Genomic DNA, 18569 nt, shown 5'->3' with positions numbered 1-18569 from the left:
CACTGACCAAGTTTATATCACATGTTAAACTTTAGTGAAATGTGCAGAAGCAAGAAGGAGTTGCCATGAGCCTTAGTCTCTTGTGGTCCCCCTCGCTTTTCTCCTACAGCCAGAAGGAAGACTTCAGTAGGCTTTTGCTTTGCTGAATCTTGCTTTCCTTTGTCCTGTGCATCACAGCTTGTGGTTTATAATGAATGTTGGTTAATTTAACAACCCATGGTTCAAAGTTTACTTGTTTTGAAACTGAGCTTCTTATATGCCCAGATGACAAAACAAGCTGAGATTTGGGGAAAGTGGTGTGTGTGTGTGTGTGTGTTGGGAAGCTGTTGAAGTCCTCTTCCTGGCTACCTGGTTGGAGGCTTGTGCTGGCTCCTTCCATACCATGCACATTTCACTGGATGCTAAGTTGCACCCTAGCCTGTTTTGTAATACAGGTTTAACAGTTGTTGATGTAGGTCTGACTGTATATAAATTTAAATCTCCCATTGGTCAGTGGGAAAGAAAATCAAGGGGTAGCCACTAACAAGTTGTGCCATCAGTCGAGATCTAACCATGGACGGAAGGAGTATTGGGTATGACACATGTGTGCTCCTCTCCTGTGCTGCCCATGACTCATCTATGTTTCTGCCCTGTTTTGCCTTGCATATATGTTTGGTGGTGGAGCCGCTCAGCCAGCAGAACGACTCTGCTAGCATATCTGTAACTGTGGTGTCATATCTTGTATTCCTCTAGTGTAGGGTTTCCCAAATTTCGGTCTCCAGCTGGTTTTGGACTACAGTTCCCACCATCCCTGACCACTGGTCCTGTTAGTTAGGGATGATGGGAGTGGTAGTCCAAAAACAGCTGGAGACCTAAGTTTGGGAAACGCTGCAAGTGTATTGGGGGTTCTGCCAAATGCTAAAACCTTCTTGACCAGTGGTTCTTGAGAATCTGTACCTCGTGTCATGCACGTGGCTGATTAAATTATTGTTTCTTTGCATATGAGTAGAAACAATAGTTCTGAAGCAAAAATTATACTTTCTTTTTAGGACTTCTGAGTAGACTTGGCAAGGATTGTTTGAGCCCTAACAAAGATGATTGATTGGTTGTGCCCATGTTTTGGAAGAAAATGGGTTTTTAAAGTTGGTATTGGTCACGGGGACTTGCTTGATGCTAAAGACAGTTCCCTAAATATATCTTGAGTTGGAATATCACGGTTAAGATGCACACTTGAGTTGCATGAAATCTGTAATTTGCATATCTTTCTCATGAATATGCAAGTTCCTGTTCTGTGAACGCCTTGTACTAATTCTATCGCACTCTGATAATAGTAACCTTTAATTGTGAAAAGCTTTCAGTAACTCATGGAAATTTTTACTATGTGGGTCAGAATATTGAGTGCTAATAATTTGTGGTGAATTTGGGCTCCATTTTATCTTGAGGTTTCTTATTTAAGTAAGTCACATATTTAAATGTATCTTTTAAATCACAAGGGACTAGGAGCTTGCTTTTTATATTTTATCTATAACAATAGTGAACTGAATCCTTATGAAGTCTGAATGGCCCTATCCATCAACAAGAGGGAGGTGTCAGCATAAGAGGGAGGTATCAAAGGTTTGCAGAAGTACAAAAAACCACATGCACAACCCTTTAGAAAAAGGCCCAAAGTGGTGGAGGACGTGAAAGACAGCTCAGTGAGGACTGACCATGCTTAGTGGGCTTAGGACGGTAGTGAAATGGAGTATCCTGCAAAAGGGCATGAACATTTCTTGCTGAACAGGAGCACTCCAAACCACAACATTTTGTTGCCATTCCTACGTGTATTAACTCAACATAAATATTAAAACCTTGACAGATGGAGCTCTGTAGCTAAATGTGACTCTGGTTATTATGATTTGTGGAATTGTTCTATTTTAAATTTATTTTATCTTATATTTCTGCATTGTTTATCCTTTTTTTGTACATCATTTTGGAATTTCTCCATATGTTAAAGCAGTTTATATATATTTTAACACAAATAATCATACTGCTGTTGTCAGGATTCCAATGAGCTTTCAGGTTGTTCAAAAGTTATTTGGAAGACTGCAAAGAATATATATTGCCCCCAGCCATGTGAAATGACTTTTTTATATACTGTGGAGAGTCTTGTCATTTCTATCCTTTGTCCCACTATGTTTCATGATGCGCAGCTTGAACAGATTAGGGCCCACTGAATTCAACTGGAGTTGCTCCCAAGTAATTTAAGAATTGCAGCCTTACTATTTCTGAGGCATGCATCCAAAACTGTTAATGGATCTGCTTATCCACTTAGTAATGGTGATAAGAAAGCTTTCTAAATATGTTTCTGAAGGCAAGGCATTGAGAGAAGCTCATATTTAGAGTTTGCATCAGTCATTATCTTGAAGTCTATTTGAGCAGAACGCTCTGCCTTGACTTTAGAAACATAGTGCTAGAGCAGGGTCCTCCAGCTTCTACAACCTTCAATATGCTCTAGACTAGCTAGAAAAGTTGAGCTTTGTATTTATTGGGTGTGATCTATTCCTCTCTGTGTGTGTGTTTGTATGTAGAGGGGAGGAATCAATAACGTACATGTAGATTTCGCAGCCTACTCCTTTACAGACCAGTAGCAGAAGTATACCCATGACTACTGGATTGTTCTGTCTAGGAGGTTTTTGCATTTGTTACTCACTGAATTACCTCTCACCATGGAAATAGCTGGAGCAGAACTTGTCCAACTGTGCAGATCTTCCTACTGGAATCAAAGAGTGTAGATATTGTGCAGTCTTGTATATAACAGCACAAAAGGTAACACCCAACTCTGCCATTCCGCTAGCAGAGCAAATTTATCTTGAACAATGCAAAGTTAACTTGGTAACCCCCACTCAAGTTGCAATAAGACATACAAGCAAGGCAAACATCCCCATAATATATACAAGCACTCTAGGACTATAGTTCAGTCTTTTTCACAGGCTCCATCAACAGTCTTAAGGGAGCCCCAAGGTTGGTAAAAGTTATTTAGGGGGCTTGGCACCCATTCCCCAAAATGCCTAAGAGGACAGACTGTAGTCTGTAGCCACAGGATACTGACTTAGTGTTGCCATTGGGGTTTTTTTGTAGTTGGGGTGATGACAAACTAACTGGGTGGAAGCTGGGAATGGGATGAAGCTGGGAATGGGATGAAGCGCTGAAATCCTGAGCAACAGCATTGAGCACTGCAACATTTTGTTGCAGGACCTGCTTGTTTGTAATCTAATATCACAATATACATAGCTTAACTTCTATAGAAAAAAATTGAAAATGTAGAAATTATTTTCCCTCCATGAAAACCTTAGCATTGTGAAGTTTGTTCACACAATGGCAGAATAGTTAAGTTGACTTTAAGTTTTGGGAGAGCTTTCCTGTGGTTAGTGCTTTTAATAAAATGACAGTTTCTAGACAATGCTGAATTTGCAGCAACCCCTGATTGAAATAAAAAGTGTGTGTGTATATATTGATGCATCTTATAGTGTTAAAACTGCTGGAGTGACCACAATATGATAGATGGTTTTAATTCAGAATCGCTAAAGAGCAGAGGATCACCAATTTTGCTATTTCAGTAGAAATAAAAGAAAAATCTTCCACAGTTGGAAAATTACAGCTTGTGTAGGTGTTAAAAACCCTCTGCTTCTCATTTTAAATTGACAGCAAGCCAGCCACTTGGAGCTTTTTTTTTTAAAGGAAAGGCCTCGTTTTTCTTTAGAATTGCATATCATCACACCACTTTTTTGCGTTAACATACAGTTTACACAAATGCTGGCTTCCTCTTTGTGCCAAAATGAACGAATCTCTTCCCATCCCCCCTGCCACATCATTTTATTGGTTAACTTCACGGAAAAGGATTCACATATATGTGTTTATTATAGTATAGCATGTTCACGTGTGATGAAGATTTTTTTTAAAGCAGGATTAATATGAAAAAGATTTATCTAGTATAGAATTAAAAACTTCCCATGAAGACAAATCTTGGAAGCAATTCAAAACTTTGCTATAGTTTGAGAGACTGACGCTGTGTACTTAACATTTCCATCTGGACCCTTTTATTTTTTAAAATATGTGTGAATTTATTAACAGAAACATGAACATGTGAAAGTGCCTTATACTGAGTGAGATAGTTACTGCATCTGGGCATACTGTCTTCAAGGTTTCAGACAGATGTATTTTCTAGTAACGCTATCTGAATTCCTTTTAACCATATATGTTGTGGTTTGAATCTAGAACGTTGTGCATTCAATTTTGAGTTTTTGTTATGTGCCTCTTTCAACTACAAATAAGCAATGAGCTTATTCTTATGTTCCTGATCTTTCTTCCCTCCCCAGCCCTTCAAAAGGACCCCAGTTGAATATCCCTAAAGTTTTCATAACAGATGTTATATTATTCAAGGATAATGATTCCCCAGTATGAGAGTTGTCTAATACATATATATACATATACCTATCTATCTATTAGTTAAATTAGTGAAATCCAATATTCTTCATAATAGCCTGCCTTATTACTGAAGAAACCCATTCTGATTGTATGTCAGGATGTAGATTGGAGTCCGTAACTGAATGTTGGTTTTCATCTCAAATTTGTCTACCAAGGGTATTTCCTCAGCACTCAAGTTACAGTTTCCCCCATATATAGCATAAGGCTCAAGTGCCAGAACCAGCTATTGTGAGGCTCCTAAAATATCATCCCATGCTCATGTTATAAATTTGTCTCCTGTCCTGTATGTAGAGAAGCCCATGGATGAGAAGAGATTCTGGAAGGAGCAGGAGTAGGCAAAGGGGAAGGGCCGTAGCTCAGTGGTAGAGCATTTGCTCTGCATGCAGAAAGTGCTTGGTTCCATCCTTGGCATCTCCAGGTAGGGCTAGGAAGGGATTCCTTGTCTGAGACCCTGGAGAGGCACTCCCAGTCAGCACAGATTATACTAAGCTACATGGACCAATACTATAATTCAGTATTATGCAGCTGCCTATGTTCTGTTCCTATGTAAGCCATAGACAATCAAAAGCATACTAGCCACTCACTCAGTAGCAAGTACTAGCCTGGAGGAGCTGGACTTTGGACAACTCCATGTTAACAGCTTGTTCCAACAAGGTCTGGAACCCAACTGAGCTGTTGTGGCAAGAATGGACAGCCTGCAGCCCTACAAATATTTCTGGACTCCAGCTCCCGTTAGGCCAGGAAGCATGGCCAGTGGTCACAGATGATGGGAGTTGCAGTCCCACAGCACTTGGAGAGCCACAGGTTCTCAATCCCTGCTTTATGGGGAGGAATATAGAAGGACCTTTTCCAGGTTCTGCTTCCTCTGGATGAAAAGGTTGGTGGATGAAGGAAGAGTATCTTACGGTACTTTGAAAGCAGAGCTACAATAATTTGATTCCAAGCACCTAGCATCTTCACTCCTTTTGTTCACTGAGATCCAGCTCTGTGAGAAGTGAAATGACAAGGAACCTGGCAGAGGGCCTTCTTGGTAGTGGCACCAACCCTGTGGAATGCCCTCTCATCAGATGTCAAGGAGATAAGTAGCTATGCAACCTTTAGAAGGCATCCGAAGGCAGCCCTATATAGGCAACTTTTAAATGTTTAATGTTTTATTATGTTTTTTTATATCTTGGTAGCTGCTCAGAGTGACTGGGGCAACCCAGTCTGGTGGGTGGGGTACAATTATTATTATTATTAACAACAACAACAACAACAACTGGTTATTACAGATTACTCTTGCTTGTTGTTTCAGGGTTGAGATTACATTCTTACCAAGCCCCCTCAAGTTAGCAGTTGCTTTATTGGTGATGCAAAAATAATACTTGCTACGCATCTGAAAATGATAACACTTTCATTGGCTTGTAACAGTTTCTTGCCTCACTGCATGTTGCGTCTGTTTTGGTAAAACAATTAAAATGGTGTTTTAAGGATACATTGTGACTTTACTGAATGCATTTCAATCACATCACATAGGAGGTAGAATGTTTTCGTTGTGTATTGTTATGCTACTTCTAGTTAATTAAATGAAGATTTGTGTTGTATGCACTTTTAAATTAAATTTCAAAGCGTTAAATACGTGTAATTTATGTATTGTAATGTTTAAACAAGAGAGATATGAGCAAAAGTGGTTTTTTTGGTCTTTTGCTAAAGATGTTCTCATTGCAAAATACTTTAAAACAAATGTGTTTTTTTATAAGTTCTGGTCAGGATATCCAAGGAACAAGCGTGGTTGCAAGTCTTCCAGTTCTGATGCGACAGAATCCTGCAGAGACGCTAAGGAGAGTCCTGCCAAAAGTTAGAGTAAGTGTAGTTTGCCTTACTTTGATTGTTGTTTTTTATCTTATTTAAAATAATTGAATGCGACCCACATCCCATACTTGCTAATGACAAAGCTCCCATTGATTTTAACAGTTGTGAGTCAGACCTTCAATAAAGAAGGCAACAAAAGAAAACATGTTTTTCAGATTGAATAACATACTCCAATAGCACTGTATTGGTAACTCTTTATAATTAGTGTATTTGTATGCGATTTTAGTTATTTAACCATATATGGAAAATTAAAACTAGCTATCCTGATGAGATGAATGCATGTTTATTGCATTATTCTGGGATATCAGTGCTATTGGTTTCCAATAGTTGTCTCCAGTCAATAATTTGTCTACTCGTTTATTTATGTATGCATTTAAGGCTTGCTTATACTATCCAGGGCTGAGGGCAGATTGCAAAACATTTATATTTTTGTCAACAAGGGAGTGACAGAGACAGGTTTTGACTCAAAAGGGCTTGCAATCATATATATATATGTATATATATATATATGGTGTATATATGAATGGAATAATGTTTTAGTTTGAAAACTTTAGACTTTTCACAAACCCTTAGGTATAATTTTAATTTCGTCCTCCAAAACCCTAAGCTTTCACCAAGAGAACTCCTTCCACCCAGTTCAAACACCTGCTCTTTCACTTGCATGTTTTATGTGAGCCAAAGAACCCATTATTTAAGGAGCTATTCAGCTAGCTCTGGGCACTCAGTGTGGCCTTGGACTTGTCATTCTTGAACAATAGTGCTCCATGCTGTGTTGTAAGATGAAAAGACCTATGGAACATGCAGAAGCTCTTTGGTACACCTAAAGTAGTGGAAGGGACTGCAGACAATAGTGCCTCTGTGTAGACTGTGCTAATGGAATCCTGTTGTAGCTTTGAAATGCTTGTATAAAATATGAAGTTGTTTGAGATCCTTATTGGAAGCCATGGTCCAAGTGTCCTTTCCATCTGAGTTGAGGAAGGTGGAGACTGGTGACAGTGTCTTCTTGGTGGCGGCACTATGGTTGTAGAGCAACATCCCAAGGGACACTTGAATGGTGCCTATCCTTCTAACTTTTAGGCACCAGATAAATACATTCATGGGGGGTTTGGAGCTTTTAATTAGATTTTTCTTTCTGTAATGTTGTTTTTATTGTTCTCTGGTACGCCTATGAATTTCTACTTGTATACATTCTTAATCTTACTGTTTCCTTTTGGATTTTTTTTCTCTAATTGGCTTTGTATGAACTAGTGTTTTTTTTGTTGTTGTGGCTGCTTTGGATATTTAGGATGTAATTCTATACTGCAGTCTAACACTTGAGGTCCTATGGGTTTAGACATGATCCTTCCTCTGCTGGTGGAATGCGGCCATGACTCAGTCATCGAAGCCATTCTGCTTATGACGTTGTGCTGTCAGAAAGGCTGAAATGGGATGGGAATGTGGGCAGCATGGCAAAGAAGCACACTTAATTTGTATCCTGCAAAATAAGTCTCCATCTCCATTGCAGAGCTAGAACCAAGAATTTTACTCCCACTGATTTCAGAGTAAGGGGATTTTTTTTTTAGCCAACAATTAAAGATTTTGACTGTGCTGTATGTGTTGTTTCTTTGTTGTCAAGGATTGAAAGACAGGGATCCATTCCCCCCACCCTAGTAGTGGAATATAGTGTTTTTAAAAAAATGTTTTTAGAAGTTTTTATTGTTTTTAAATACTTTATTTTTATTTTTAAATTGATTGCTTTGCTTCTTTGCTGACTGCTGCCATGATCTCCTTTTGGGAGGAAGCATGGGAGTGATGATGATGATGATGATGATGATGATGATGATGATGATACTACTAATAATAATTATATATGACCTCAGGGGTGGGCAAGAGGCTTGATGGGCTCGAAGACAGTGAGCTCTCCTTTATCGACTCAGTCAGGTCCCCTGATTGGATGCTGCCAGGGTGTACGAGACAGTGAGTGGTGTTCAGAAGAGATGAGGGGGGAGAAAGACGGGTTGAGAGAAGAACTCCAGGCCCTCCTGAGTTGGCCACTGGAGGTCGCTGCTGTCAGTGTGTTTCTGTGGCTGCCTTCATTGCATATCCCTGCTATTGGCTGCTTGCCAGAAAAGTGGCTCACGAACCCCTGAGTGGCTGATGACCCCTTGTCTGTTCCTGTGTGTATGTGTGCTCACGTGTGGTGCTTGTAAAACTGGTTGTGAGGAGCATTAGGGGATTCAAGCCCCTGTCTGTAGGGAGAGATGCATGGGGACTAGCAGTTGGGGGAACATCATTGTCTGCGCCACTGAGGCTGATGGAGTGGGGCGGACGTGGTGTTGTGCATGTTTTGTGTGTGGTGAAGCAGGTTGTGTGCCTTAGCCCCTTCATGTATGCTTACCATGTGGTGGACGCTGGCAGAATTTTCAGGGACGTTGTGGGTGTGTCTGTCATTGCTATGCTGTTTGTGTGTTTTCTGTGTTATGTGTTTTCACCTTGTCCCCTTGGGCCAAGCACGCATGGATGCAGCGGCTGTTCCATCAGTGGAGTGGCAGCACAATATTAACGTAGAATTGCTCTGTCTATTTTTGCAGCCTCTTCAGTCTGACTTACAGGAAGCATTTCCCTTTTGTTTAAAGATTTGTTCCCTTAGATTTCCCTTTTGTTTAAAGAATTCTATTTTCTTTCTGTTACAAGTGTGACATCTACTGAAGGGTTCAGTTGTTGTTAGTTGTTAGGTATGTGGCCTTCTAGTAAGGAAGTAGTAGGAGTCCTAATGATAAATTGCCCCCTTTTAATTGGCTGAGCCATGTGTGGCATTTGAAATCTTGCCGACTGAAGTTCTGGAACACATCTGAACATTTGTTTGTTGGTTCTTCTTTCATTTAAGTTCTGAACAAAGTGGCAATTTTCTAATTTAGCCCAAGGGCTCTTTAATATATTTCCAGCATATTCCCATCCGCCTCTTTCTTCCTGCGTTTCCCTGAATTATTTGATAGACTTTAAAGGTCATCCATAATAGTGACTGTGGAGGCTTTGGGGGGAAACAGAAGAAACGGGAAAGGAGTAATAATTGTAAGTGCTTGCAAGAGCCTCAGACTATCATTGCTAATAATTTGGGCTAATCTTTCTCATGTTGTCATGGCTCTTATTCTGAGGTGGTCTGCAAGCTGAAAATTACGCTGGTTCACTTTTCTCTTTAAAATGACAAGATGAGAAGAAACCTTTGACTTATTAAAAATGTCAGCTTACTTGACTATAGTGTTGTGATATGGGTATCTTCTGACTTTTTACTGAAGGAAGAAGACTTCTAAGAATAGCTTGACTGTGAGGTCTCTCTCAGCAGAGTAGGTGAAGAGTATTTTGAAACATACTTCCTGTTTGGGTACTATTTGGCCCTTGGGCTTCAGGCTCCCATGTAACCCTCCTCAACTCTCACCTTTGCCCTCAGCACAGAGAAAAGGTACTGAGTGAGGGCAACCTTCTACCTTTAAATCATGAGTTCAGATAAATAGGAGGTTTCTCTGGTGCATTCTTTTGTCTTCTGCAAGCAACAAGATAAATGGGATAGGAAGTGTACAAGCCCAGAGATTATATTCAGAAAAACATGTGGGAGCTCAAATTTTGTAAGCCATCAAGGGTGTACACACTTAGTGTCCCTTCTTCAACCTTTTTGCATCCAGTTCTGCAGTAACAGCATTTTACAGAATGCAATTAGATTTCTCCAATTAGGAATCCTGATTATGCAGGGTAGGACCAGGAGCCAGTCGAGTCATTGGGGGAAAGGCTTGTGTGGACAGGCATCTTTTCCCAACCCATTATATGCCCACATGTACTCTTTTGTTGCCTGGAGAGGGCTTAGGCCTGTTTCAGATCCTACTCTAAAAATAGCATCCTCATCCAAAGAAGACCTGGACAAGTGAAGTTTCTACTTCTTTGAGTTGCTGTTCATAGCAGTTGAATGTTATAATTTGAGATGACTATTGTTGCCATTAGTAGTATTGCACAAAGTTCAGGCTTGTTAGTAATTATTTATTTCACTACTGTGGCATCTAGATTTTTCAGAAGTATGTTAACATATTAATTTGCATTTATTTGAATATACTGTATAAGCTAATTCATTTTGAGATTTCAGGATAGCATACAAGCAATCATTGGGGGGGGGATCTAAATATAACAAAATGGCTTAAAGCACAACATATTTTGCATTCTGTCATCCTTATCCAGCTCAGCTAACACAATCAGAAAGGTCTTATACTGCTTTCAAAATATTCACAGGTTTTCTGTAGGTAGTTTCACCATTTCTTAGAAAACTTTATTTCAGTGGAGTGGAAATGGTTCTTCAACACGTTTTTTAACACACCCGGCAATAAACAGGATTCTTACTTTGCCTGGGAATGTGGTTGATAATTGGATAATCTTGCACTAATTATTATTTCACATAAGAAAACTAGCTGGTCAGCTGATGTGGAACTGCCAGGCAGTGACTTGTTCTTGGGTGCCGAATAGCAAGTAAATCCATGACTACTTTTGCCTCTCTTCTTAGATAGTATATCATTCTATTATGGCTGTAGTCCAACCTGCTCCTGTTGACATTATTTTGTCATATATCATGGGCTGAATAATGATTCTGCATATCAGCATGGGTGGGGACTTGGCAAAAGCAGCAATTATGCCTGCCCTGTGTATCCTTCCATGCTTTATGAATCATGGTTGGGCTACCATGAAACCCAAAACTCCTCAGTCTCCCAGCTCAGTGCAGTCTTCCTATTTCACTTGCAAATGGCAGTTAAAGAGCACTCAAGCCAGGAGACAAGAAATGAATTATTATTATTATTATTATTATTATTATTATTATTATTATTATTATTATTAAATTTGTATACCACCCTATACCTGCAGTTCTCAGGGTGGTTCACAGGATAAAATATGTGAAGTCCCATTTGTGATCATGTTTCAAACTAACGTTATAATAGTCTGACCTTATGTAGTCTGGTTCTAACCTCTTTCACATGAATAGGAAGTGGATCTGAGCTGCAGAAATGATTCAGTTGAGCCTTTCATCCCATCCTTGGCTCCCAGTCCTTTCCACCTGATTTTTTCATGACAGGATGCAGTGGGAAAGAGTGAAACGAACACCAAGACTTAGGGTTTCTTCCATAACTGGAACAGAAGCAAAGGGGGGGCGCATCTTGCTACTTCCTCCAAGCTTGTCACCTTTGACAACTGTCTTATTTGTCTAATGGGCAAGCCAGCACTGTTCATTCTGAGTTTCTTGCTATTGCAAGCTAAGCAGCTGGTATGTGGGAGAAGATTGGAAGGAGATGCTTAGTATGCATTAAAAAAAGGACATGTAATGGTTTGCTCCCGGAATCTTGGGATTTATGCTGCTGTTTACAAGCTAGTTAAATGTAAACCATTCTGAGAAGATGGATTTAGACAGAGGAGTGGCTAATGGGCATGCTCTGACATCCTCAAATTACGGGTATAATAACAACACTGGTCCTCAAAACGTTCTTATCAAGGTGTGGCAATGTGATAAATACAGATTTTGTACTGTAACTTTTTGACTCCTGGCCTGTTACATATGTTCTAAATAATAGAATTTTAGTGTAAAGTCGATTGCTTTTGTTCTGGTAATGCCTTAGGGGTGTATCCAATGCTGCTCATGTATAAACAGAGCAGACTTCTGCTTATGCAATGGGACTTCACCTTCCACTCCTGCCTGCAGTCTGCTGTGTTCCCTCAAAATCTGCTCCAAGTGATTGAAGGAATGCACTGGGACAGCTTTTGGTAGTGCAAGGGGGACTGCAGGGGAGAGCAGGGAAGTTAGGCTCCTCTTGTGTAATATTGGGTCCTTCCCATAGTTAATTTTCTTGCCAAAACTCAAAAGCCAAGTTGGCTTAGTGCTCAATATGTCTTGCAATCAGGAATGCAGCAAGTGTGCACATTACATACAAGGATGATGCATTCTTTTATTTAAAAAAAACACCTGTATTTTCGAGGAGAAGGAAGTGAACATCTTTGTAAATCCTGATTGCTAGGATCCTTTTGTGTCAACAAAAGGAGTATTGCACTTATGGCAAGTTCAGTTTAAGTTCATGTGAGTTAGAGCTCAGGCTGCCCAATGGCCCAGCACAAGGTTTGGTTTAGTAACTTCACTCCTCTAGGTCACAGTTCCAAAGCTGCCATTGTTTTTCTTGGGAACAGAGAACTGACCGTCATTTGAGAAGGCTTTTTTAGATATCATCTGTTGCCTTTCCCAAGCAGCAACCACTATTGCACGAATCGCCATGGGACCTTTCTTCTGGGTAGGCTGATACTTTTTAAAGACTGTGGCAGGCAGTCTGTTGATCATTGTGTTTATTTATATACCGCTTGATATTAAGGAAAGCTCCAAGTGGATTACAAAAATACTGAAATGAAATAATGAAATCAACAGTGGCCAAAAAGAAATAAAACATATCTAACTTCTACATGTCTCTATAGGCTTGCCTAATCAAAAACATTTTAATCAGGCACCAAAAAAGAGTACAGAGAAGATTCCTGCCTGATGTCAATAAGCAGGCAGTTCCAAAGTGTAGGTGCTGCCACACCAAAATATTGATTTCTTAGAAGTATGGATCTAGTATTATATGCTACCTATAACAGTGCCATTGGGACGCGGGTGGCGCTGCGGGTAAAACCTCAGCGCCTAGGACTTGCCGATCGTCAGGTCGGCAGTTCGAATCCCCGTGGCGAGGTGTGCTCCCGTTGCTCGGTCCCAGCGCCTGCCAACCTAGCAGTTCGAAAGCACCCCCAGGTGCAAGTAGATAAATAGGGACCGCTTACTGGCGGGAAGGTAAACGGCGTTCCGTGTGCTGCGCTGGCTCGCCACATGCAGCTTGTCACGCTGGCCACGTGACCCGGAAGTGTCTGCGGACAGCGCTGGCCCCCGGCCTCTTAAGTGAGATGGGCGCACAACCCTAGAGTCTGGCAGGACTGGCCCAAACGGGCAGGGGTACCTTTACCTTTACCTTTACCTTTTACCTATAACAGTGCCAGTTCTGCAGATCCAAGTAGTTGAGTGGGCATAAATGAGGTAAAGTGACCCTAGTCAGCTCATGCTCCTAATCTGTTGGTGCTTTCTTGCCTTTCTCTGTCACTCTCAATTTGTTTTCCCAGTACAAAATATCTGTGCCTTGTTCTATGGCAAATTACAGGATATTTAATGGCATTCAAGCCCTTGTAGACATCCCTTAGTGAAAAATCAGAGAAACATGGAATTGTAAAATATATTTGAATTACACATATCATCCAGTAAAATGCTAAAGATAGCTCTTTAATCAAGGCACACAGGCACTATGGTGAACATACCTAAATCTTCTTCCTTAAAGGTGAATAATTGATTTTCCTTATAGTTTTATGTTTCATATGTTTAATTCTGGATTGACATTTCCATATTGAGCTATCATGGTTGTTTGTCTTGCATAGAGGAAATGACGTGCACACGTTCTATTCACGCAACAGCTGTCAGCAAAATCTTTAAGCTGGGATGTTTCACTTGGATGTCAAACGTTTCAATTTTGTGCCATAAATTTCCACCTTGTTGCAGCTCTTTCTATGTATCAGAGTCATCAAGGAAAGTTGAAGCAATGCACCTTTTTTATTCCTTTGTAATACCTTTGTGTAGGTTTTAAAAGAGCTTGACAGTTTATATTGTCAGCTTTCACTCTGACAGCATACTAGAAATTAGAACTTATTTAACATTTCATTTATTATATTGTTAACCATTTGAGCAGATTACTTTACCATTTAACAAATAGGTTGGTGTATCAATAAATCTCATTCTACGTATACGTATACGGTATGTCTTGCCTTCCCACCTCCCAGATGATATACCTCATCTTATGTGCATTTGACTTGTGCAATTTCAACTGTACACAGTGGAAGACAGTCTGGTTGAAATTGTGCAAGTCAAGTCCCAAGCAAGCCCAATAACTTACAAGCTCTTTCAATGGCAGGTTCACTTGGGGTCACTCAGGCAAGACCCACTTGGTGGGCTGGTTCTGGGACTGGTAGTAATAATAATAATAATAATAATAATAATAATAATAATAATAATAATAATAATTTATTATTTGTACCCCGCCCATCTGGCTGTTGTTTCCCCAGCCACTATGGGTGGCTTCCAACAAAGATTAAAAATACATTAAAATGTCACACATTAAAAACTTCCCTGAATAGGGCTGCCTTCAGATGTCTTCTAAATGTCAGGTAGTTGTTTATCTCTTTGACATCTGATGGGAGGGCGTTCCACAGGGCGGGCGCCACTACCGAGAAGGCCCTCTGCCTGGTTCCTTGTAGCTTTGCTACTTGCAATGAGGGAACCGCCAGAAGGCCCTCGGCGCTGGACCTCAGTGTCCGGGCAGAACGATGGGGGTGGAGATGCTCCTTCTGGTATATTGGGCCGAGGCCATTTAGGGCTTTAAAGGTCAACACCAACACTTTGAATTGTGCTCGGAAATGTACTGGGAGCCAATGTAGGTCTTTCAAGACTGGTGTTATGTGGTCTCAGCAGCCGCCCCCAGTCACCAGTCTAGCTGCCGCATTCTGGAGTAGTTGTAGTTTCTTGGTCCCCTTCAAAGGTAGCCCCACATAGAGCGCATTGCAGTAGTCCAAGCATGAGATAACTAGAGGATGCACCACTCTGGTAAGACAGTCCGTGGGCAGGTAGGGTCTCAGCCTGCATACCAGATGGAGCTGGTAGACAGCTGCCCAGGATACAGAATTGACCTGCGCCTCCATGGACAGCTGTGAGTCCAAAATGACTCCCAGGCTGCGCACCTGGTCCTTCGGGGCACAGTTACCCCATTCAGGATCAGGGAGTCCTCCACACCAGCCCCACAAGAACAGTACTTTTGTCTTGTCAGGATTCAACTTCAATCCATTAGCCACCATCCATTCTCCAACCACCTCCAGGGACTCGCACAGGACGTTCACCGCCTTCACTGGTTCTGATTTGAAAGAGAGGTAGAGCTCTCACAAGACCTCGTGGGACAATGTGACTTCCCGCAAGATCTCATGGGAGCATCCCTAGCACTTTTAGAGCTGGTGTGCCAGTAAGGCTGAGAGCTTAAAAGCTCTTTTCTTACTGGGTAACCCCAAGCGGCCCCGGAGTGAAAAGAGCTTTTCAGCTCTTGGCCTTGTTTGCTGGGCAAGGCCCACTCAGGACACTAGCTCTAGGATTGCTGGGGATGCTCTCTCTCTCCTGCCCCCCCCCCATCAGCGACTTTAGAGGAGGCAGGCTGGCTAGCTGCAGGGCAGCTCCAAGGGTTTGGCTATACGCAATTTTGGTATATACACATAACCCTGGTAACCGAACCCCCATTTAAGATGAGGCATTGCTGTACTATAAACGTTCTTTCTATATCAATAATTTAGGAAGTAAAGTTAAATATTGGCCTGTACATTTTAGATGTCTCTTCTAGGTATGCAGTAGATTTGTATCTCCAGCTCAGAGGCACAACACATAAATTGAGATGAGTTCTACTTGATTTGTGGTGACAGACCCATGCTGTGCATGGAGGAAATCACATGAATATAGAAGCCTCACTAAACAGGAAAGATACCTAAAGCCACAGTTAATGATATTCAGTACAAAACATTATAATCCATTTACATCTTTGCCATACTGATGTCTGATGCACAGGAGTCTGTCAGTGCTTTTGGTGTATTTATGCCATTTATTGATTATACAAATGCACGTCATTGTGATAGACTGATTGTGTATGGAGAGAGGGCACCTCTTTAGACTCTGTATGAAGACCCACACTGGGGTGTTTGGGCTGCACTTTGCTGGGGGCAGGGCAGGCAGGTGTTGCTCACACTGCCACATTTCCCCCTACTGAATTTACCTCTCCCCACCACAAGTGAAGTGAGTGGCAGCCATTCTGCAGGAAATAAATGAGTTCACTCAGTACTGGTTAAGAATCCCCATATCCTGCCCCAAGTTAACTCCGTATCTGAGGTGAGGCACAGGTTTTGCCCCCCAAACTGTGTTCCACATTAAAAAGGTAAAGGGACCCCTGACCATTAGGTCCAGTCGTGACTGACTCTGGGGTTGTGGCGCTCATCTCACTTTATTGGCCGAGGGAGCCGGCGTACAGCTTCCGGGTCACGTGGCCAGCATGACTAAGCCGCTTCTGGCGAACCAGAGCAGCGCACGGAAATGGAGTTTACCTTCCCACCTTCCAACCTATTTATCTACTTGCGCTTTGACGTGCTTTTGAACTGCTAGGTTGGCAGGAGGTGTTCCACATTACAGCCCAGTTATTTTGTCCAATAGAATTTAGCAGGATCAATTGAAAACAGAGCCAGATCCCATACACAACAGAATCTTGGGAATATTACTACATCCTGGGTGAACTCTCCTCAGCTTGTTTGAGTAGTGGCTTTGTATTTTGAAGGTTTTTTTTTTTTTGTGGGTGTTCAAGAAAAAGCTTGTTTGTTTCCAAGAACTCTGTTTGGGCTAAACACTGTGCAAGGATGCTGATTGTGCTGCCGCTTATCAGATTGCCCACTGTGTAATTCCCAGCACCAGCTATGGCTGAAAGCCACTTGGAAAGTGAGCCCCCATCCCACAATGCCAAAAAAGTACACCAGGGAGCAAGTGGGGTTTTGTTTTTTTTACAACTGGATGGTGGCAGCATTAATATAAAGTTTTGGTAACAAACAATTCATAGAAGTGACCTGAGTGGCAAAGATGCCAGACAATAGTGGCTCAGTTTTGTTTGTTTGCATTTTTTAAAGCCAGTAAGAGTTTCAGCAAGAGTAAGGGGTTAATATTAAAGAACAAATGCACATCCACAGACAAAGCAGCCTAAGCAGCCTTGACTGCTGAACTTGCACATGTAGCAGAATTCTAGTTCCAGAAGTTAACTTTTGAGTGAAACGTGTTATAATTCATACAACTTGAGAATTAGCTGGATTATTTTGTATTCCAAGCCAGGAGTGTGACCAATACACAACATTGGGGCTATGATTTATATAGTTGTGTGTGTATATTGAAAGGAACAACCTAAACAATCCAGTGTGAGTTTAGGTAATGAGGATGGGCAGAAATTGTTTGTTTATTTAAAATATTTATATGCCTCTGTTCATGCAATGCCCCACAACTGTTTACAAGATTCAATTATAATAAAAATAATAATTCAGCAAAATCAAATAAAGAAAATAAGAACAAGAACAAGGCAGGTATGGTACATGAATTTTTAGAAGATTTATAGCAGCCACTTTTAATGTTCATAGGCCATATTAGTGTCAGGACTGCCACAGAGTCCTGCTTGGACGAGTGAGCTGCTTGGACGAGTGAAACCAACCACCTGTCTCCTGGATCCTTGCCCATCCTGGCTTATAAAAGCTAGCCGGGAAGGACTGGGCGATGGGCTTCATGGGGTGGTGAATGCTTCCCTCCATGAGGGAGCCTTCCCAGACACGCTGAAAGAGGCGGTTATTAAACCGCTTCTTAAAAAACCATCTTTAGATGCGGCCACGATGGCCAACTATCGCCCAGTCTCAAATCTTCCATTCTTGGGCAAGGTGATTGAGCGAGCGGTTGCCGAACAACTCCAGGCACGCCTGGAAGAAGCGGACCATTTGGATCCCTTCCAGTCGGGATTCAGGCCTCATCATGGGACTGAAACTGCCTTGGTCGCACTGGTTGATGATCTCCGGCGGGCTAGGGACAAAGGTGAGAGCTGTTTCCTAGTTCTGCTGGATCTCTCAGCGGCGTTTGATACCATCGACCATAACATCCTTCTGGACCGTCTTGAGGGGCTGGGAGCTGGGGGCACTGTCATACAGTGGTTCCGCTCCTTCCTCCTGGGCCGTGTTCAGAAAGTGGTGGGGGGGGGTGAGTGTTCAGACCCCTGGGCTCTCACTTGTGGGGTGCCTTAGGGTTCTGTCCTCTCCCCCATGCTTTTCAACATTTACATGCAGCCGCTGGGAGAGATCATCAGGAGGTTTGGGCTGGGTGTTCATCAGTATGCGGATGATACCCAGCTCTACCTCTCTTTTAAATCAGAACCAGTGAAGGCGGTGAAGGTCCTGTGTGAGTGTCTGGAGGCGGTTGGAGGATGGATGGCGGCTAACAGATTGAGGTTGAATCCTGACAAGACAGAAGCACTGTTTTTGGGGGACAGGAGGCGGGCAGGTGTGGAGGATTCCCTGGTCCTGAATGGGGTAACTGTGCCCCTGAAAGACCAGGTGCGCAGCCTGGGAGTCATTTTGGACTCACAGCTGTCCATGGAGGCACAGGT

At 41.9% G+C, this 18569-nt stretch overlaps 1 protein-coding gene across 3 annotated transcripts in view; it reads left to right on the top strand.

Moving 5' to 3' along the window:
* The window catches only part of PPP4R4 (protein phosphatase 4 regulatory subunit 4), an 81622-nt gene that overhangs the window by 24610 nt on the left and 38443 nt on the right, over positions 1 to 18569 (top strand). For all 3 annotated transcript variants that reach the window (XM_053375989.1, XM_053375970.1, XM_053375978.1), the window contains exon 3: positions 6183 to 6285. In XM_053375989.1, coding sequence (XP_053231964.1) covers positions 6183 to 6285 — 103 coding nt within the window. The remainder of the gene's footprint in view (positions 1 to 6182; positions 6286 to 18569) is intronic.

The sequence above is a fragment of the Podarcis raffonei genome, chromosome 1 (assembly GCF_027172205.1).
Source record: "Podarcis raffonei isolate rPodRaf1 chromosome 1, rPodRaf1.pri, whole genome shotgun sequence".
NCBI lineage: Eukaryota > Metazoa > Chordata > Lepidosauria > Squamata > Lacertidae > Podarcis > Podarcis raffonei.
Note: the sequence above shows the minus strand (reverse complement) of the source record. Positions and strands in the feature narration are given on the sequence as shown.